The sequence below is a fragment of the Chelon labrosus genome, assembly GCF_963514085.1.
Source record: "Chelon labrosus genome assembly, chromosome: 6".
NCBI lineage: Eukaryota > Metazoa > Chordata > Actinopteri > Mugiliformes > Mugilidae > Chelon > Chelon labrosus.
The window spans coordinates 6,418,331-6,437,081 of NC_140342.1; the positions used below are offsets into that span (position 1 = coordinate 6,418,331).

Below are 18,751 nucleotides of genomic sequence, written 5' to 3' on the forward strand. Positions count from 1 at the left end.
TCATTACAGGACGACACTTAAATCAACTTAAACATTTATTCACAAGCAAAATAGACCACAGTGTTCTCAAACTGTCTGTTGTGCTGCATGGGTGCCTGCATCAACTGGTCAAGCTCAGAAAGCCGATGTGGGTTTACAAAAAGAAAAAAAATAATCTACAAAGGAATTTGAATGTCCTTTACTGTTGTTTCTGGGTTTTCTTTTTTTTTTGTTGTTGTTGGTTTGTTTGCATCGGCCCAAGAGCGTGCTAAATTTCTGTGCTGTTACATGGTGAGACGGTGACAGACACCTAAAGCGTTGGCACTCCACTGGCCCCATGACAGCAGCGACTCATGACAAGGAGGAGAGGTGTATGCAGCAACTGTGGAGTGTTGATCCTCCTCTTAGCGCCAGCACAAGGTGGAGCACCGAGCCTCCCTGGATCTTGTAGTCTGCTGCCGTCTTCTCATCGTTCCTGAGGCAAAACAAGACGCAAAGGTTAAGAGGAGCGGCTTAGAGACTTGCCTTCCGGCTACTACGCAGAGAGATCGCTCACATCTGTTTTCCACTGTAGATGAGTCTTTGCTGCTGCGGCGGGATGCCTTCCTTCTCCTCCACCCTTTCCTTGATTCGCTCCACCTTGATTCAAACAACACAGAGCCCGGTGAGTCAACAGCACTGAGGTTTGCATTTGGTGAACAGCATTTTACAGAGACGATGCATTTGAACCCGTCACCTTGTCTGTGGGCTCGATGTCGATCTCTATTTCCTTTCCAGTGAGAGTCTGAAACAGAATATGAAAGTGATTACAACACCGACTTTGCAAGAGGGTTTGAAATGTCACAGTAGTCTATAGTACACAAGCACTGCAAAGCAAATCCACATGTTAATGCAAACCTGCAAGGCAATTCCAGCTGTATTACAATGGCAGAATTGAAAAAATGCTGTAATTTGGCCAAAGTTAGCCTCAGCCACATTTAAAATAAAATTGGATTAAAAATAAATTTAAAAAATATATATAGTTTCATGCATTGAATAACTAGGGCCACCGTATTTATATATATATATATATATTATTATTATTTACAGATTGTCTGTAAAACATCAGACATTAGCAAATTTGAGTGTCACCATTAACCAGAACTCAAATAATTTTACTCTAATACTAAATAACTAAAAAAGCAGCCATTTTGACTTTTTTTTTAATCACAAAACTGTGACGCTATTTATCCCTCAAACGGACAGATAAATCACTAGCAGTAATAAATACTGATGCCGATGATACTGATGACACATGGTGAATAATATGTCTACAGGGCACTTTCCTCAATTGTCAATATTAGATTTGATTCTAATGAAATCTAATAACTAAGCTTCTGCTTAGTTGATTCATGAACTGAAGTTACAGCTAATGGTTGGCGACGACGAGTGTTTGTCTAAGTCACATAAAAACAAGTCAGTAGAAAACGGACTCCTTCTCTTTAGTCGGCAGATGCTAAAGCTGTTTTAACATACATTAACTTCCATGTGAGTTAGGTTTTTTTCGTACCAACAGGCCCCGAAATACATGAGCGGACCCGGTCAGTGATGTTAGCGGGCTGACCAACAACAGCGAAAACATGTAGCACCTCTGACGGAATTTAAGCCAGAATTAAAAAAAAATATAGAAATTCCTTACCTTGACTTTGATCAACATGCTGAATAAACAATATAAAGCTACTATAAATCGTTTAAACTGTTTAGTGAACAAAACACTAGGCAATTTAGCCAATACCTGCTCGCCTAGCTAACTTGACGCTATTTCCTGTGTAGCAGGCTAACATTCCGGACGTGACGGCGTCACATCACACCAGCAGAATGGTTCCGCTCTGAGAAGCAACAAATCAGCTGCTTCACTACGGATTTAATGTGGACAGAAATATTTAGACATTACCCAATATCACAGTGTCAGTATCACAGGTGTTAGTAAAAATCGTTTCTGTCAAATGTAATGAGTAAAAAATCTAATGGGGCAAAAGCACAAAATTTATATCTGATTGTGAGACAGTAGAAATGTTTGTTAATATATACATATATAAATAAAAGTTCACATAAATCAAAACTGTTTAATTATGCTTCATCTCTCCATTTGAAAATGACAGAAGTTATGAGAATACACAAAACCAGTGCGGCGTGAGTAGTAACTCTGGAGAAACAATGGCCTGCTTTCACACAGATGTTGATCATTCAGATAATTAGGGAGGAAGTCTATAAAGTCCATGAGCTCCAGTGTGTCTGGATCATTCAGTCATGGTGACTCATCTCTACTTAGGTGTCACAATCTTGTCTGTATTTGCAGCAACCATTGCCAATGCAGGTATTCTTCAAACGTGCATGTAGACATTTGCAAATCTTTGGTGTCTTTTTAACAGCTAATCACTCAAATTTGTCTGCAGATATCAAAGTACAGTGTGGGAAAAGCTCAGTAGCTATCACATGGAGGATTAGCGCAGAGATGGTGCCGCATGCGGCACGACTCTTCTTTGGAAACTGCATGGCATCCCAGTTTAAAGTTCTGCCAACTGGAGAAGGGGAAGTACATTTCAACTACAAGTTTGCCGACTGCAGATTTAAAAAACTGGTAACGTACCTGCAACATTTAACTAACACGACTTCCAGACACATATTGATTCTAATTGCCTATTTTCTTTTTCTACAGCTTAAAGGAAAGCACCTCATTTATCAAAATGAACTGAGTTACAGGCCACAGGCAAGGCCTAAACCTGCAGCTTTTGTGTATCCCATTAAATGTGTTTATAAAAGGTAGAATATCCTCATGGCTACATTTATTTATTTAATGAAATGTTAGCTGAAGACACTGACTGTTGTATTTCAGACCTGAGGGATGGGTTCCCTCTTTCATGAACCCTGGATCAAGTGTTTCCCATGGTCGTGGTGGGCTGGTTTTTCACATGGCGCTTCTCGATGGTAAGTTCTCACACAGCCTAATGACAAATTGGCACAATCAAAGACTCATTTTCTCTTCCTCTTAGACCAACTAAAGGGCATAGCGAAAACAAATGTCATCCCCCTGGGCTCGTTCATGCCAATATGGGCATCAGTGGAGCAGAAGTCCCATCAGCCATTGCTGCTACTCATGGAGGAATGTGTGGCAGCCACCACAGCAGAGCTGCAGCCTGGCAGCCAGGTTTACCCTGTCATTAACAACAAAGGGTAGGATTCAGATAATGTTCATCTTCAGTCATTGTGCTGGTAGAAACATCTAATTCATAATCAAATATTTAAATTTCTTTAAGGTGTCTTTTGGGAAGCAGGAAGGGAAACTCTATGTTCCTCCCTCGGTACCACTCATCTGCAATCACCCTCTACCTGCAGTCTTTCAAGATTGGTCTGGGAGGGGAGGTAAGAGCTTAAAAAATGACTGCTCTGGAATATATATATATATATATATTAATTTTATCTTTCGTTCTCCTCAGGTGTACATCCACTGTAAACTTGTTGCATGGGATCCTGAAGTTCTTGATGAAACAAAGAAAGCGTGTCATTATGTGAAGGAACATGAGAGGTAATGGTTGCGAAGAGTTCAGCAGTGAAACTGTAATGCATGCATTTGTCACCTTGCAGAGCTGGATGAAAAGATGAAAACGACTGTGTGCGACGTATGGTGCGGCTGGTGTGGTTAGCTTAGCATAAAAAATGGGGAACTAGTTAGCTTAACTCTATCCAAGGTGTAAAATGGCAAATATCTACACTCCTAAAGTTAAGTGGAAGGGTTCATGTAATTGTTCTGTCCATAAACTGAATTGGTAAAAGCATTGTTAAATGGAGAAGTTATAGTTCCAGAGCCTCATGTAATCTCTTAAAGTAACTCTTGTTGAAGTGCATTTCCAAAAATTGTACTTTGACTGCACCACATTTTACATTAACCATTTCAACCATTTTAACTTGCAGCCTACTGACTGCACCAGTAAATATAGAAAGTTATGTCTAGAAATGGTAAAATATAATGCAGGCATGGCTTTATTCTGTATATAAAGTATTTTATCAACAGTAATTTATCATAATCACAAATTGCTCTTGTCCCAGATGGGAACTACTCGATGACCCATTCCAGAGCTCCCTCTGTAGCTGCTGTGATTCAACCTGCAAGTCTCGGCCCAGAAGAGGAGCTCAATGGGGTACAATTTCTGTGCCAGCTTATGTGGACATTTTAAGATTGTGCTTATTTTTATTTATTTTGTCTTCATGAATTTTGTTCACTTTTGCAGAATCTCACAGTCTGAGTCATGTTTCTGTGTTGGGACCCCTCATCATAGTAGACCAATCTGACTCGAGGGCCAACAACACATCGCTGTGGCCAGCTACTGCAGTCGACTCGAAGGCTTAATGATCTACTCAAGTAAACGCTATTTTGTCTACATATTTGACCTATTGAATGGACATAAAGGATTAAGTTTCTACGTTTTTATTTCTACAGTGAAAGCCGATTGGAGACTCCTGCACAACAGATGACCTCAACCTTTCTGAAATACATGACAGGGAAATAAACTTGACATTATCTCTGCTTTTGTTGGCAGATTCTTTAGTGTTCAGCAGTGACTGTCCCAAGTTTTATACATCAATCTCATTTTAAATAAACGTTTGGTGACCTCCACAGAATGTATCCTCTCAAACATTACACCTAATTACACCTGATACTGCTGCTTTACTTCTGGTGCAACCACTTATTATCAAAGATGCGTTTTTTTTTTATTTTTATTTTTTTTTTATAAAGTCTTCACATGATGCCTGACTTGAAATACATGTCACTAGTAACATTTTGTTGGCTGTTGACTTGTAAAAGACTGCTTTTAAATTTAAAGGATCAGTTCAAATGGCCTTCAAGAACATAAGAAAATATTTGAAGGATTCAGGTCCTAAATGAACAGAATTGTAGGGTTGTATGAGGATGCTAATCAGTGACAAACTATATTTTAAAAACTTATATTGGTTTAATGTGTGCTATATTAAGAATATTATCTCTACTTCATCTGGCCATTGGCTATATCTGACAATGCCATTATAGTAATTTATGTTCCTTCAAAGTAACCAGACTCCATTGGAAAAAAACTGAGATTTTACCTTGCAGAACAAAGGTGTTGCTGATCTACCTCTGTGAGACTCTAGTGCACACATTGTTCATGCCAAAACCACACTAACCAGTCAAAGCTGAGGTTTAAGAAACCAAACCACTCCTTTAAGATGGTCATTTATTCTTTTACTGAATCCCTCATACACAGCCTGGCCAAAAAAAAAGTTGACACCTGTATTTCACTAAGCAAATAGGTACGAGCCTCCTATTGGATAACTACTGCATGGGAGATTATCTTTCAGCTGGCAACAAGTTATTTAACCCCAACTGATGCAATGAGTAGCTTCTCATTTCTTAAACAACCATGTCAAAAGATGCATCCCGTGGTCATGGAAACGATGTTAGTCTGTTTGAGAAGGGTCAAATCATTTCAGAGATAACATCTAAGGAAATTGAAGAAACTACTAAAATTGGGTTAAGAGCTGTCCAACGCATTATTAAAATCTGGAAGGATGGTGGGGAACCATCGTCCTCAAGGAAGAAATGTAGTCGTACAATAATTCTGATGCACCCATCATGCCTAGTGCCTACTGTACAAGCCTGTGGGGGCAGTGCTATGATCTGGGGTTGTGCCCAAAGAATGAGGTCAGCTGACTACCTGGATATACTGAATGACCAGGTTATTCCATCAATTGATTTTTTCTGATCCCTGATGGCACAGGGATATTCCAAGATGACAATGCCAGGATTCATGGGACTCAAATTGTGAAAAAGTGGTTCAGGAAGCATGAGACATCATTTTCACACATGGATTGTCCACCACAGAGTCCAGACCTTAACCCCATTGAGAATCTTTGGGATGTGCTGGAGAAGGCTTTGTACAGTGGTCAGACTCTCCCATCATCAGTACAAGATCTTGGTGAAAAATTAATGCAACACTGGATGGAAATAAATCTGGTGACATTGCAGAAGCTTACTGAAACAATGCCACAGAGAATGTGTGCTGTAATCAAAGCTGAAAGTGGTCCAACAAAATATTAGAGAGTGTGACCTTTTTTTTTTGGTGGTGACTTTTTTTGGGGCAGGCAGTGTAGGTCTTTCTTACATCTATGCTAAGCGTCATCTTGGAGTCATGACCAATCCTTAATAACTTCAAATGTAACTAGAATGATGTGTTCAAGGAAGTCTTAGTCTTCTAAATGTGTAATTTTGCTATAATGAGACATACTCCATGTGGTACTTGTTCTCACAGTACTTAGATCTGTATTTCCTGCCTGTAGTACGATAACAGGAGGAGGTTGAACTCTGGAACGTCATGAATCATAAACATGTTTCTTTTTAATGTGCTGCTTCGTAATGTCATTTCTTGATCATGAAGACCAGTAAAGTGACTGATCATTTACACCTTCCATGCACTAATCAATTCACACCATAAGGGAATTCTAGACCTGCTGCAATTCCACTGCAGCTGTAGGTGTAGACACAGCCCAGGTGAAAGAGTTTTCCCTGATTGATGTGCTCCAGTCAGAGGGAATAAAACCACCCTCAGAGCTAGGAGCACGTGATCAGTCATGATGGCTTTCTTTTTGTGTTGTTTGCTGAGTTTGATCTTGGCAGCAGTGATGTCAGTAAGTGCAGGTAATGATGTTTTTAATGTTAAGATGGCATATCTTTCATGCACACAACAGGAGTAGGAATGTGAGTCCCTCATGTTGTGTCTCCTTAGACATGAAACTGGACTGCAGGCCTGATTTTGTGACGCTGGTGTGGAGGGAGAGCGAATCAGAGGCTGACACTTCCTTGTTCCGTCTGGGTAGCTGCTTGCCCACTAGCCTTACGCCTACTCAGGCTGTTTTCAGCGTGGACCTCAATGACTGTGACTTCAGGAGAACGGTGAGTCACCCAGACCTGTGCTTATGAGTTAACAACGTTCGCGCACATTGGTGATACACTTGTTTCCTGTAGGTTTCTGGGAATCAGCTGATTTACACCAACGATCTGACCTACATTTCCTCTCCTGATTCTGTCATACGTCCCTACGCTCTCCCAGTTGTCTGTGAATATGAGAGGTTGGTGTTTATTTTATGACTTGTTAAACAAAAATAAACCAAAAAGGATCTTGAATCAAACATCTGCAGATGTGTTTGAGTATCAGCTGCTGAGATTATGCCTTATTTTGTGCAGACCCAAAGATTGGTACCCTCTGATTTATGACCCAGTGTTTAATACTTACGGTCAAGAAGATCTAGTGTTCCACTTTGGAATAATGAACGGTAAGTGACAAAATAATTACTTCAGTGGAAGTGGCAGCGTTCCCACGGTGACTCCTGGGCTCACTGATCTGTACTTGTGGTTCTAGCTGACTTCTCAGGCCCTGCTGAATCCACCAGTTTTCCTCTGGGCTCCTTCATTCCCATCATGGCTAGCGTGGAGCAGCAATCCCATCAGCCACTGCTGCTGCTGCTTGAGGAATGCGTTGCTTCCAGTACTCCTCAGCTGCTGCACGAAAGCAACATATACCCCATCATCACCAATAAGGGGTACACTCGTTACACCAGCTACACGCATCAGTTTACAGATTTCTATTTGCCGTACAGTAAAATGTCTGTTCCTCTCTACAGATGTCTTGTGGATAGTAAGATGTCACAGTCAAAATTTGAACCACGGCAAAAGTCATCGGAGATCCACCTGTCCCTTCAAGCCTTTAGGTTTGCCCAGCAAACGGAAGTAAATAAGCCTTCATCTCTAATTCATGTTCATATGTAAGACATTGTATAGGAAACTGACTCAAACATCTGACCATGCTGGAATATTGTTCATCCAACAGGTATTTATCCACTGCAACCTTGTGGCTTGGGACCCCAATGGTCTTGACAACACTAAGAAGGCCTGTCATTATGTCGAAGATGAGGGGTAAAAGAAATAGAACTTGTATATTTTCAAAAGATTTTTGTATATAGAGAATCAAACCTTTAGACCAACTAGTACCAGAACTTGACTCTCTTCTAATCGCTGATTCTCTCATATCAGTTGGGAGCTTCTGGACGACCCTGCTTATAGCAGTTTGTGCAACTGCTGTGAATCCAGCTGCGGGTCCAGGAAAATAAGGAGTACAGCATTAAGTATGAATTTGCACAATGTCTGCTGTGATAAAGGGATCTCATTGTTCTGATCTAAAACCTTTTGTTTTTGTAGGAACCGATAGAGCGCAGAAAGCTGTCCTCGGGCCACTTACCATCACCGATTCCTGAAATGTCATCAGATCAAGGCGAGAAACACGACTTCAAGTAGAAATCTATATAATCTACAATGTTTCCTCAACTGCTCTTTAAAACTCTTTGTTCCAAACAGGACTGGATCCATCTAATGGACTGGCTCCTTCATCTGACTTGGGTTTTTATTCTGGGTTATGCAAGCTTCTAAGAGCTTAGTTGCCTGCTTGTCTTTGCATTTCAGATCTGTGGCCATTAAAGATGTAGCCAAATCAGTCTGAATCCGAGTGTTTATGTTCTCAGATGTGCACACGCCTGGAAGATGTCATTAGAAGGATCGAATAATTGGTTTCAGTATTGGTGTGACCAAAGCCTGTTTCACTTGACTGTTTATGAATATTTGTGGTTAGACTGTGTGAAAACAATTCCTCCTATAGGCTGGGACTTCAGCAGCAGGAGGAAAAGGAAAAACGGACTTCCGATGTTTCTATGAGGAACCGTTTGAAAGATTGAGACCTTTAAATCTTTCCAGACTGTTTCTCAAATCCCACTGACACAAACTTTCTTCAGGATTGACATGTCTCAATGCCATTCATATTAATTCAGACTGGCATAAATAAATTAATATTAAATGAAGATGCTATAAACATCTTGGTCCGTAGTGCAAATGTGTCCTTGGGTTGTGGAAGCCCATGACCTGTAAAATAGTTTTCTTTAGATTAAATCTGAAAATTAATGTACAAACCTCCATTTCAAATTTATATATTTTAATGTTATGTCTGGAAAAATTGGTTCTAAAACTTTATTCAATTTAAATCTAACCGCTGTTATTTTGAGAGCGCGTTAAAGCGGACGTCTCTTACGTAACGCCGCCCACCAATCAGAAGAGAGAACGGGACCCACGAGGCGGAACTGTTGAGCCGGCTCGAGATACCTTCTGTGACCAGAGCACAGGTAATGTTGGCAAGAAAACAAAAATGGAAGACGAGAAAATTTACAAACAAAATGTAATGATGGATTTTGCAGGTGTTTTGTTTGTTTGGTCAGTGACCGACGTCTACACTACTTTGTCCAGCCAAACAAAATTCTGCTATTTCAGCTAGCTAGCTAACAGTTTTATGGCTAACTTTCCATTTTAAATGTGTAACTTGGTTTTCATCCTTAACTCTTAGTTGTGTGCATGAAGCTGATCATAGGGAGCAATAACTCATTGTGGAGGAAACAATTTTGTGTGTTTTTTCTTAAGTAGTATGAAAACGGACTGCAGCTTTATATGACTCTGAAAACGTCTTGATACTCTGCTCTCGGCCCCGTTCACACCTTGATTTAACATCCACCATGGGAAATCTGATCACAAGTGACCAACTTAAAGTACAGGTGTGAATGTTAACACACCCAGGATACACAGACGTCGCAGTGGAGGGATCCGATCTCTGACCACATTTGGAGGTGGTCTGGGTTGCATTTGTTCGCATTACTTTGGTAGTGTGGGTGAACACAATCCCAAGTCACATTAAAGACCACCTTCTATACAGGGGAAGATTTGCATCATTCATTAAGGGAAAAACACGCAACCACTGTTATAAATGAAATGGAAAAAGCCCCATAAATGATGTCTGTTTATTAGTAATAAGAGCCATTTAAAATATGTTAACTAAATAATAAATAATTGAAGGTATTTAATATGAGTAAACAAGTGTGATGCTGGCATCAAGTAACATATCAGCATGTGGTCTATTATTAATGCAATCATGTTGATGTACAGTATAAGGAGCCTTGTGTATTTCCTTCATCACTGATGTCTTTATCTACCTGTATAACAGGAAATTACAGTGCACATGGAAACTTCCAGGGTCGGAGTTATAATCTATGCTTTGTACAGGTCTCTAAAATAACTAATGTCAGGGTGGAGATCAATAAATAACTTAATGTGTGTGTGTGTGTGTGTGTGTCATGATGCACACACAAACACACACAAAACAGCGCTGTTCTTGGTTCTGAAACGGCGGTAGTGATCCATTCGACATAGCAGCCGTTACAATACTCGACTGCACCTCCAGATATGTCGGTGTTTATTTGCATACTGAAATCGGATCTGAAGAGCTGACTGGAGACACATTTGGAGACGCATTTTAATACCATATGTAAACACACATTCCTAAAGCTGGATAGTTGTGAGTAGATTGGCCAGGACTGGGAAAACAATTCCTCATGACTCGGGCTGTGAGTATGAGATCATTGTGTTAAAACACAAAAAGACCTTTACCAAATTGCTGCTAAAAATAAACATCTATATACTGAAACACTATTCAAAACCATTAAATTTCTCAAGACTATAGTACAGCACAGACCAGTGAGTTATGCACATCCTTGTGGACATAAAGTTTAATATTTAATAATAATCTTAATCGTGTGTGTTGTCATTTTGTGTTAATTTGCATACAGGGAAACACAGAGGGCCAAAGATGGACTGGTTCCATTGTAACCAGTGCTTCACAAAAAGAGGGTTGAAGTTTGCCGTGTCCAGCTGTGGCCACATCTGCTGTGAAGCTTGCATTCAATCTAGTGAGGGAATTATTCTTTATTTATTTAGTCTCTCTTAGTTAATTGGCTTTTACTTTATGACTGGAATCATAATTATTTTTTATTTATCACTTTATTTAATATTTGTGATCGTTTCTTAGAGCAGTGTGGTGTATGTGGGTCCAGCTGCAGTTACCTGCCCATCACAGACACGGTTGGTGCACTTTACGTATTGACTGCAGGTTGCTGTCTGACACAACCAACATAAGACGAGCTTTCTTGCACAGCCAGTGCTTTAAATTGGACACATTTCTACCTCAGATGAATCACCGGGAAAAAGTGTTTTTCAAGGAGCCTGTGAAGATCATCCAGTCACAGCTGGGACACATATCACAGGTGTGTCTCATCTCAGCAGCATGCACATCAAGCTTTAATGTATTTATTTAATAAGGACAATGAAGGTGAATGAATATCAGTATAAGAATACAAAGATGTAAACATGGGTGATTTGAGCAAAATTACTAACTCACATCAGCCCTCTTTTCTTTTTAATATTTATGTTTCGCAGGAAGTTAAATGTCAGAGTACATCTTTTGGGAATGGGAGCTATTATCCATTAGCCTAAGCTGTTTTATGGAACATTTAATTTTGACTGGAATAATGCTTAATAGTGACATCTTCCTGATCCTCAGATTGCAATTTTTCAGCGGGCGCAGATGGAGAAAGTCACGGCGCACTTCAAGCATAGGTCTACAGAACTGGAAAGGCGTCTGAAGGAAGTCTCTGAGCAGAGTCACAGGTGACTTCAATATCTGCCATCGCTCCTCTGCCGCTGAGTAAATAAACAGCCAGATGAGAGCGCCTTTTCTTTTCATGTGTCTGTTATAACACAAGGCAAATCTCAGAGCTGAAAAGAGAGAATGCTGAATTAAAAAAGCAGCTGTCGGAGCTGAAAAGAGAAACTGAAGATTTAAAAAGGCCGCTTTCTCAGAGGAGGGTAAGTGACCTTAAGTCTACAAACAAACAAAAAAAAATGGGTTCACTCTTCCAGAAATATTCTTACAGAAATCTAACTTTCTGTGCCACAGGTTTCTCCTGGACAGTTTCAAACTGAGGGGTAAAAATCAATTTGCATGTTTGATAACAAAGTTTTGCGTATTAGTCTTTAAATTATCCATAGTTTTCTGTCTCTCTCACAGCACTCAGAGGATGTCACTCCCTGTGGCTGTCACCTCCCCAGGTAACCACAGAGATTTAAGTTGAATTGTGAGTTTTTAGTACTGGTTGTCACTTTCACAGTTTTTATTTAATATTGATAATGCGTCTCTGCATGTTTTCTTTTAACAGTTACGCCTCGCTCAAGGCCTATGAGGTATGCATTATATTGTCTTTTATTATCATGTGTTCTAGTTGACTGCAGTCTTGACATCACATAAACACTTAAATATATGGTCTCAGTTATATAGGGTCAACAGAGTCCCAGCGGTGGGTCAGAGAGAGGGGTCCTAGTCTGTCTCTCACTGTAAGTCTCCACTAAATTCACTCAATGTACTGTTTTAGACCTAAATGACAAATGCAATGCCACTGAAAACTGAACTGACACAGAAAGTTAGTATAATCTGCAACTCGCTGTCTTCCTCTGTGGATTAAGTTTTCTGTTGAAGATGGCATCTCCCATCACAAATGATCAAACTCTGTCCACTATTGAAGGCTGACAAATATGGTCCAATACTTTGTAAATAGGGCCTAATAATATTTTTGGTGAAACTATTTTAAATGTCAAGAATACAGTCATGTCATAATCACAAAAATATGCACTGGATCCTTGACATTATTACTGGAATATTCAAACATCAAGAAAAGATTTTCTTGTTAACAACTGAGTATATATAAATTTATAGAGATTTTTAATTTGTTTTTAACCGTCCTTGCATGAAACCAAACACTTTGACCTGTTTGTTTTCAGACTCCTGGGTCAGCTACCTCCATTTCTAGCCATAGTTCTCTTCATGGACACAGTAAGTATAGCTGTAAACTCAAGCTTGTACCTCTGCCATGGTTGCTGGGATTAAATGGGCTACATTGCTTCATCAAACTAAAAACTGAATGCATCCTAACCTCAGTCAAAATCTTTCTGCTTTGAAAAGGAACACCAACATCCTTAAATACACCTACGAGGTGAGGAATGCATTGCAAATAACCTCTGCCGCGAAGAATTGTCCTGTTCGTAAATACTTTCCATGCGAAGATTTTCTCACGCAACTGAGTTGGTCCTTTTCTGTCATCCTCAGAGCGCAGACTTCTAATGCTTTCCAGTTCCAGTTTCTAAGTGGATTATCAATACAGTCACCCAGGCACTAATTAAGGGGACGCCTACTCTTCTGAGGACATGTTTGTCGGTTAAGAAGTCAGCAGTCTTAGATCTGTTGACCGCATTCTTGCAGCAGATACAACTTGAGTTTTATTTTTGCCCAAAAACTGAACCCTGTCTTGTAGATTGTTTAATATTCATGACTGTTCAACTGAAAATAGCTTGTTGTTGTTCTGCTTTGTGGTTATCTCTTCATTCTGGAGATGTATTTCAGCAGTTTTCTCTGAAAAGCATTTAAATTCATTTCACACCCACTTGCTTTTTTTGTTAAAAGTTAAAAATAAATACAATCTCTCATTAACAACTGGGTTCTTTCTAGCGCACCAAAATAACTGCGTGCATACACGGTTGTAAAGGCAAATCTTTTACTGGTTTCCAGTGACACAAATGTGCAAATGAGAAGTTTTTCAAACAGAGAAAAAAAATACATTGAAAACATATGCAAAGGAAGACACTACGTTATGGACATTTCCACACGGCATGACACTCGAATTAGCTTTTCATGACTAAACAGGAAGACAGAACAAAAAGCTGCACACTGCTTTGTCAGATTTGTAGCGTGCTAACCTTTGTCCAGACATTTCTAAGTAACTCAACTCTCACTCCATTAAAAGCCCACTTTAACCTCTGTAGGCCAACTACGAAAAGTACTTTAAGAGTGCGGAGTTCTTAAAACACAGCAATGTAGGAAATAACTAATAAATACAGGAACTGATAACCTCAACGTATAATTGTGCTATATTTCACAATGTGAGTTGACAGACATAATTGTATTTTTTCTTTGGATTTGAATCCTACTTATACAATATGTGGACCTCCATCAGTTATCTTAACCTAGTTTATCTATATTATAAAGCATGAAGTCACACCCTATACCTATTAAGACGAGACAAAAATACTGACTGAATCACATCTTCTTAATGTCAGATGATGGATGTGGTTGCTGCTTCTCAGTACTGTTAACCTTTATGGCTACAGCGGTGCAGTTGAATGCAAATGGCTATTGAAATAGTAAGTCAAGTATTACAGCACAAAGTTTAAAAGGGAACAAGGGAATGTATTTCAGAAATGCTGTAGATATTAGATGTAACTGCATTTTCCGTTTTACGCTTTTCAAAGGAAAAGCATGATAATAGGTTGCAGGTTTTGTGAAATAATTGGACTTAATCAACATAATGGCAGCAGGCTCCAAAACCAAAGTGCAAGATGTCCAGTGTGCATTTCATGACAAAGAATTATTGGCTGTAAAGGAATGATTACACACAGTGATCAGTCAACAAATTCAATGTAGACATTTTTTTCTGGAGCAGTAAATCATCTGCTCATCAGCCAGGTACCAAAAAAGTACAAGCAGTTTAAATTATACTGCTACAATAGCATACTAAAAAAAAAATCTGTAGTAGTGATATCTAGACAAAAGTAATAAGCTAAAAAAATATAGCATACCAGTGTACAAATTACTGTCCTATTTAGAGCAACACATGCAGAACAATTATAATTCAAGTCCAAATATATTAGGATAAGCAAGGAATGCAGCATATATAAAAAACACAAACCTCACTTTGGGCTTGAACTAGGAAGACTAGATGTTACAAACCTGCCTCAGTTAAAGCAATATAAACCAAAGTAATAATTATGCTTGTTGGTGCAAAAGATTTGAGATGTCCCTCACCAACTTTTAGAAATGTTCTGATGTATCACCATGTTCTTGGTCAGTCTCCGCAACATCCTGAGCTGCAAACCAATCTCGCACCTGCTGGTAGCTCATTCTTGATTTCTTGCATAGAGTGTCAAGGTCTTTTTCATGAAGTGTGCCTGTTGAAAGGTAATATGATGCCAAAGGCTGGAGATCAGGGGAATCTGTACTTCTACCATTTGCTTGAGCTTTTCTTTTGCGGCTACCACCAGGCCGAGTGGATGTTCCCCCTCCATTTGTTACGCCGCTGCTACTTTGCTGGAGAGCGAGCTCTGCCATGAACTGGTCACGGACCCCCTTCACCCAGCGTAGCTGGCCGTTTTTGACAGCATATCGCGTGTCACCAAACCACTGAATAACATCAGCCCGGGGTAAACCTGTAAGCTTGACAAGTTCAGTGTAGTCTTCACTCTTGGGCCACTGGCAGCGCAAGAAGTGCTGCTTTAATACATCCAACTGCTCCTTGGTTTTTCTTGGTCGCCCTGCAGGAGTGAGGGGAGAGGATGTGGATGTGGATATAGATGTGGAAGCCCCTGAGAAGCTCACAGGTGTTTGTGAGGGACTGGTTTTGGCTGAGTAGGCTGACTTCTTTGATGTGCTGGTTTTGTTTGAATGTGGTTTATTAGGTGAGGCAGTCAGTGGTGGACTGCCGGAAGGGGAAGAATAGGGAGAGGATTTTAATATACTTGGCGGTTCCTGGGGGAGTTCTACCTCAATCTTGCAGGTCTTGGTCAGTTGTAAGGGTACTTCTTCACTTTGTTCCTCATCTTTAAAACTGTCCCCATCACCAGAAAGTTCCTCCACAACATCACCCTCTTGTGTGTCAGGGACCCTGTCCCCAAATGCTTCCAGGCTGTTTGTCAGAAAGGCCTGAAAGAAATGTGCATTTCTAATCCCGTTGCTGCGTGCTCCCTCAAGGCCTTTTGCCCCATTTAGCTGACGAGACTTCTGGGTAATTAGAGGAAGAGGTTGTGGATCATGTTTACTTACTACAACACTGTGGTGAGAATAGGACTGGGCTGCTGCCAGGCTGCCTCGACCAACTCTTAACTGATAACGACTGTCACTGAACCATTTGCGTATGTCGTTACGGCTCAGCCCAGTTTCTTCCTGCAAACGTCTAAGCTCTGCTTCAGCGGGCCAGTTCTCCCTCAGAAAACTTTTACGAAGGGCAGCTAGCTGAACTTTAGACTTTTTGTAGCGTCCATGACGGTGCTGTCGTGAAGACGAGTCAGAAAGGTCAAGGGAGACATCAGTTGCTGTGCTAGTAGGTTGGTCTGCTGGTGGGCGGTAGAAGTAAGAATCCTGAGGAGGTGGAAGGGTGGAACTGAAACACGGTGCACTGGTTTTGGCTGGTTTATATGAATCTGGTGATTCACACTTTGGTTTCTTCTTCTGGGGGATGAGGCTCGATAAAGCCCCCTCCTCTTCATCGGTTTCCTTATCGTCAATTACCAGCTCCTCAAAACTTTTGCTCTTGGTCTTCACGTTGGCTTCTTCATTTGCTTCAGCAGTGTCTTCACAGATCTCAGGAACAGCCAGCTTCCTTCGTGTCTCCTCAATCTCCTCTGAGGACCAGCTAATACCATATTTGATTCTCTGCACCATAAACCAAACCTTTACTTTGTCCAGGGGCAAGGCACATGCCCGAGCTAGGGCACTAACCTCATGGGATGATGGGTATGGAAATAAGTTAAAAGCTTGGACCAGCTCTGGGATTGAGTCAAGTTCACGGGTCTGATCAGACTGTGTCCATACCAGTTTAAGTCCCTCTGACACCAGAGGAAGACACACGACAGAGTTGTTGTTGGTGGTGAAACTTGGCCCGCCACTTGTGTTACTTTCAGCTGAGGTGGCAGAATGGCACAAATCTTTGGAGGAGCGTTTAGCTTCAATCTTTGCTTCACATTCTGTCTTGGTCACCTTTCCTTGTAAAGGCTCCTTGAGGCCCACAAGTAGTCCATTCCTGCCATTATGTTCAGTGTATGTTGCCATCTGGGCTATCAAAATAGGTTCCTTCCCCTAGAGGAGAAACAAAAACAGTGATTTAGTTGTTGTTGTTTTTTTTTTTGCTTGTCTCAACCGTTTTAACATCACAGATAAGGTGACTGCAAAGAGAAGGACAGTTTCTTCTGAAGTTAACACACTCTGATGTTTTAGGAACTTTCCGTTCTCATTCATTCTCAAAGTCAATTATCTGACAGCTGTCTCCCCTCCTCCCCCTCCCCTCCCCTCCCTCCCTACTTTGCTCTCCTCACTCTGAATTCTCAATGAAACTAGTTGTATACCCGGCCCAGACTGGGCCTCCCCTCCCCCAAAAAGTGTGGTGACTGACTTTTGTTTTGCGCGAGTTGGGGGATTGGTCGCAAAGGGTGGGAGCAGAAGGAACGGGCATCCATGAGAAATCCATCACAGTCTACTTTCTCACCCCTTCCCAGTCAGGCTTTGTTCCACTTCCAAGTTCTTGGTCCTGAAAGATAAGTGTAGCCTCTTCACAAAGGCAGATACCACAACAGAACCCTGTAGCCGGGGAAAATAAGATGCATTAGTCATACTCAAGCCTAAGAACCCATGGCAGTTAAACAGCAATAAAACACCCTACATTGTGAGGAGTGGATTGAAAAATCTAAACCGATATAGATTAGTTTGATCTCAAGCAACAGGTGTTCGGCCGTCACTCCGACATATCACAACAGGTAATCTATTTGAAGGCTACATTTAAGGAACTGAGACTCGGACAAACTTAATGGACAGTGTTGGATGTATTTCTCCTCAGCACACTGATCAGGTGTTTGAGGTTGTATGTTGAAAAGCCTCATGGCTGCTATGTTCTCTTTATTTTAGAGGAGCTATTCCTTATTTGGAACAGAGGAAATGTTGCGCATTTAGTTGGAAGTTGGGCCAGGGATGAGGATTTAGGTCGCTTGAGGGTTCAAGTGTGACACAAACATGAGCTAACTATTATGAAATCAGTGTTATTAGTCATTGGTGACACACTGAACCCAGTGGGATGAGACCCTGCGGTAACCCCCACTGTGGGTTTGATGTTTCAGTTTGATACACGGTCTGAGTTGATACGTTTTGTCTTTGTGTTCTTTGTAACGAGCAGCTCTAAAAGTTGTCCACGGTACCAGTCACAATAGCTGTCCAGTGTCTCCCCCCCATTATGGCGTACTAACTAAAACGCTCCACACCGCACAGGCGCACTTCGCAGCCAGACACGCTTCAGCGAAAACACAAAAATAAACTTACCGAAAAGGTCCAAACAGCCTTTTATCCCTGAGGTCCGTCTGAACGAAAGGAAAACCAAAGAAAGCCAGAGTTTCCTCGCTACCACTACGCTTTTTTTAATGGCCGAAGTTTCGAGGGAGACCGGGGGGGCAGACAATACCGTCCGTCTGTTTGTTTGACCCTCGTCTTATTTACCAAGCGCCTCCACGGATTACCGTCGGGATACAAAGATGCGAAGCGACCAAGTTTGTCGCCTGCCGGAGGAGTTCCAAGTCGTCGGCTGATTCCTGCCGAAGGTGGCACAGATCTCCAGTCCGTGAGGATTCAGGTCTGAATCCGCGTCGCCGTTAGATCGTCCCCCCTCCGTCGGTCCGTTGTTGCTTTTGTTCTTTTAACTGAGAAGTGTTTTCCCCCTGTCCGGCCAGATCGAGGCGAGGCGGAGCCGAGGACCAGGAAGCCCAGAAGGCCCCAGCTCTCCCACAGTGACGGCGGGGCGGTGGGTGTGCCAGTCTGGGGCGAGCAGGCCGTGGATTGGAGGGACGGAGCGCCTGTATAATAAATCCTTAGCAGTAGGCTAAACACTTTCAGCCACCCACCAGCTCCCCCTGCACAGGGGCGACAAACATCTGAGAGGATTTTTAACAAAAATCCCCGTCTTGATAAATTAA

The 18,751-nt window shown here is 41.2% G+C and overlaps 5 protein-coding genes across 6 annotated transcripts; 3 read left to right on the plus strand and 2 right to left on the minus strand.

Annotated features, from left to right (window-relative positions):
* Window positions 1-22: 22 nt before the first annotated feature.
* Window positions 23-1,786, minus strand: nedd8l (NEDD8 ubiquitin like modifier, like). The gene is made up of 4 exons (XM_084546148.1): window positions 1,658-1,786; window positions 716-763; window positions 536-618; window positions 23-454 (listed from the first exon to the last, which is right to left on the minus strand). The coding sequence occupies exons 1-4, from the start codon at window positions 1,673-1,675 to the stop codon at window positions 331-333; spliced, it is 273 nt and encodes a 90-aa protein (XP_084402274.1). The 5' UTR covers window positions 1,676-1,786; the 3' UTR covers window positions 23-330.
* A 460-nt stretch (window positions 1,787-2,246) lies between these two features.
* Window positions 2,247-4,638, plus strand: LOC311489242 (zona pellucida sperm-binding protein 3-like). Its single transcript, XM_084546226.1, has 10 exons — window positions 2,247-2,335; window positions 2,415-2,599; window positions 2,678-2,781; window positions 2,855-2,946; window positions 3,012-3,192; window positions 3,276-3,381; window positions 3,456-3,544; window positions 4,066-4,157; window positions 4,248-4,378; window positions 4,457-4,638. The coding sequence occupies exons 1-9, from the start codon at window positions 2,269-2,271 to the stop codon at window positions 4,364-4,366; spliced, it is 1,035 nt and encodes a 344-aa protein (XP_084402352.1). The 5' UTR covers window positions 2,247-2,268; the 3' UTR covers window positions 4,367-4,378; window positions 4,457-4,638.
* Window positions 4,639-6,564: 1,926 nt separating this feature from the next.
* Window positions 6,565-8,544, plus strand: zp3f.1 (zona pellucida glycoprotein 3f, tandem duplicate 1). Its single transcript, XM_084546227.1, has 10 exons — window positions 6,565-6,688; window positions 6,777-6,943; window positions 7,016-7,119; window positions 7,235-7,323; window positions 7,410-7,590; window positions 7,672-7,777; window positions 7,878-7,963; window positions 8,081-8,172; window positions 8,246-8,318; window positions 8,402-8,544. The coding sequence occupies exons 1-9, from the start codon at window positions 6,622-6,624 to the stop codon at window positions 8,299-8,301; spliced, it is 948 nt and encodes a 315-aa protein (XP_084402353.1). The 5' UTR covers window positions 6,565-6,621; the 3' UTR covers window positions 8,302-8,318; window positions 8,402-8,544.
* A 533-nt stretch (window positions 8,545-9,077) lies between these two features.
* Window positions 9,078-13,365, plus strand: LOC311489477 (uncharacterized protein). The gene is made up of 13 exons (XM_084546573.1): window positions 9,078-9,216; window positions 10,708-10,827; window positions 10,947-10,999; window positions 11,107-11,181; window positions 11,478-11,584; window positions 11,680-11,782; window positions 11,874-11,902; window positions 11,985-12,025; window positions 12,133-12,157; window positions 12,244-12,307; window positions 12,752-12,803; window positions 12,933-12,963; window positions 13,077-13,365. The coding sequence occupies exons 2-13, from the start codon at window positions 10,728-10,730 to the stop codon at window positions 13,144-13,146; spliced, it is 750 nt and encodes a 249-aa protein (XP_084402699.1). The 5' UTR covers window positions 9,078-9,216; window positions 10,708-10,727; the 3' UTR covers window positions 13,147-13,365.
* Window positions 13,366-13,498: 133 nt separating this feature from the next.
* homeza (homeobox and leucine zipper encoding a) lies at window positions 13,499-18,716 on the minus strand. 2 transcript variants are annotated; one of them, XM_084546572.1, is made up of 3 exons: window positions 18,105-18,716; window positions 17,281-17,372; window positions 13,499-16,874 (listed from the first exon to the last, which is right to left on the minus strand). In XM_084546572.1, exon 3 carries the CDS (start codon window positions 16,845-16,847, stop codon window positions 14,835-14,837), a length of 2,013 nt encoding a protein of 670 aa, XP_084402698.1. In that variant the 5' UTR covers window positions 16,848-16,874; window positions 17,281-17,372; window positions 18,105-18,716; the 3' UTR covers window positions 13,499-14,834. The 2 variants fall into 2 exon arrangements, with proteins under 2 accessions (XP_084402698.1, XP_084402697.1); XM_084546571.1 differs by having other exon boundaries at window positions 17,188-17,372.
* Window positions 18,717-18,751: the final 35 nt, after the last annotated feature.

Bases quoted from the DNA above. Each gene is read 5' to 3' on its own strand.
- nedd8l (XM_084546148.1), bottom strand. The intron at 619-715 runs GTGACGGGTTCA...GTTTGAATCAAG, and splicing joins ACATCGAGCCCACAGACAAG to GTGGAGCGAATCAAGGAAAG. The intron at 455-535 runs GTGAGCGATCTC...GTTTTGCCTCAG, and splicing joins ATCTACAGTGGAAAACAGAT to GAACGATGAGAAGACGGCAG.
- LOC311489242 (XM_084546226.1), top strand. From the start codon at position 2,269: ATGGTGACTCATCTCTACTTAGGTGTCACAATCTTGTCTGTATTTGCA. The intron at 2,336-2,414 runs GTATTCTTCAAA...ATTTGTCTGCAG, and splicing joins AGCAACCATTGCCAATGCAG to ATATCAAAGTACAGTGTGGG. The intron at 4,158-4,247 runs GTACAATTTCTG...TCACTTTTGCAG, and splicing joins CAGAAGAGGAGCTCAATGGG to AATCTCACAGTCTGAGTCAT.
- zp3f.1 (XM_084546227.1), top strand. From the start codon at position 6,622: ATGATGGCTTTCTTTTTGTGTTGTTTGCTGAGTTTGATCTTGGCAGCA. The intron at 7,120-7,234 runs GTTGGTGTTTAT...TATTTTGTGCAG, and splicing joins GTTGTCTGTGAATATGAGAG to ACCCAAAGATTGGTACCCTC. The intron at 7,778-7,877 runs GTAAATAAGCCT...TTCATCCAACAG, and splicing joins GGTTTGCCCAGCAAACGGAA to GTATTTATCCACTGCAACCT.
- LOC311489477 (XM_084546573.1), top strand. From the start codon at position 10,728: ATGGACTGGTTCCATTGTAACCAGTGCTTCACAAAAAGAGGGTTGAAG. The intron at 10,828-10,946 runs GTGAGGGAATTA...ATCGTTTCTTAG, and splicing joins TGAAGCTTGCATTCAATCTA to AGCAGTGTGGTGTATGTGGG. The intron at 12,804-12,932 runs GTAAGTATAGCT...TGCTTTGAAAAG, and splicing joins TAGTTCTCTTCATGGACACA to GAACACCAACATCCTTAAAT.
- homeza (XM_084546571.1), bottom strand. From the start codon at position 17,262: ATGGATTTCTCATGGATGCCCGTTCCTTCTGCTCCCACCCTTTGCGAC. The intron at 16,875-17,187 runs GTCAGTCACCAC...TTTCTCCTCTAG, and splicing joins CCAACTCGCGCAAAACAAAA to GGGAAGGAACCTATTTTGAT.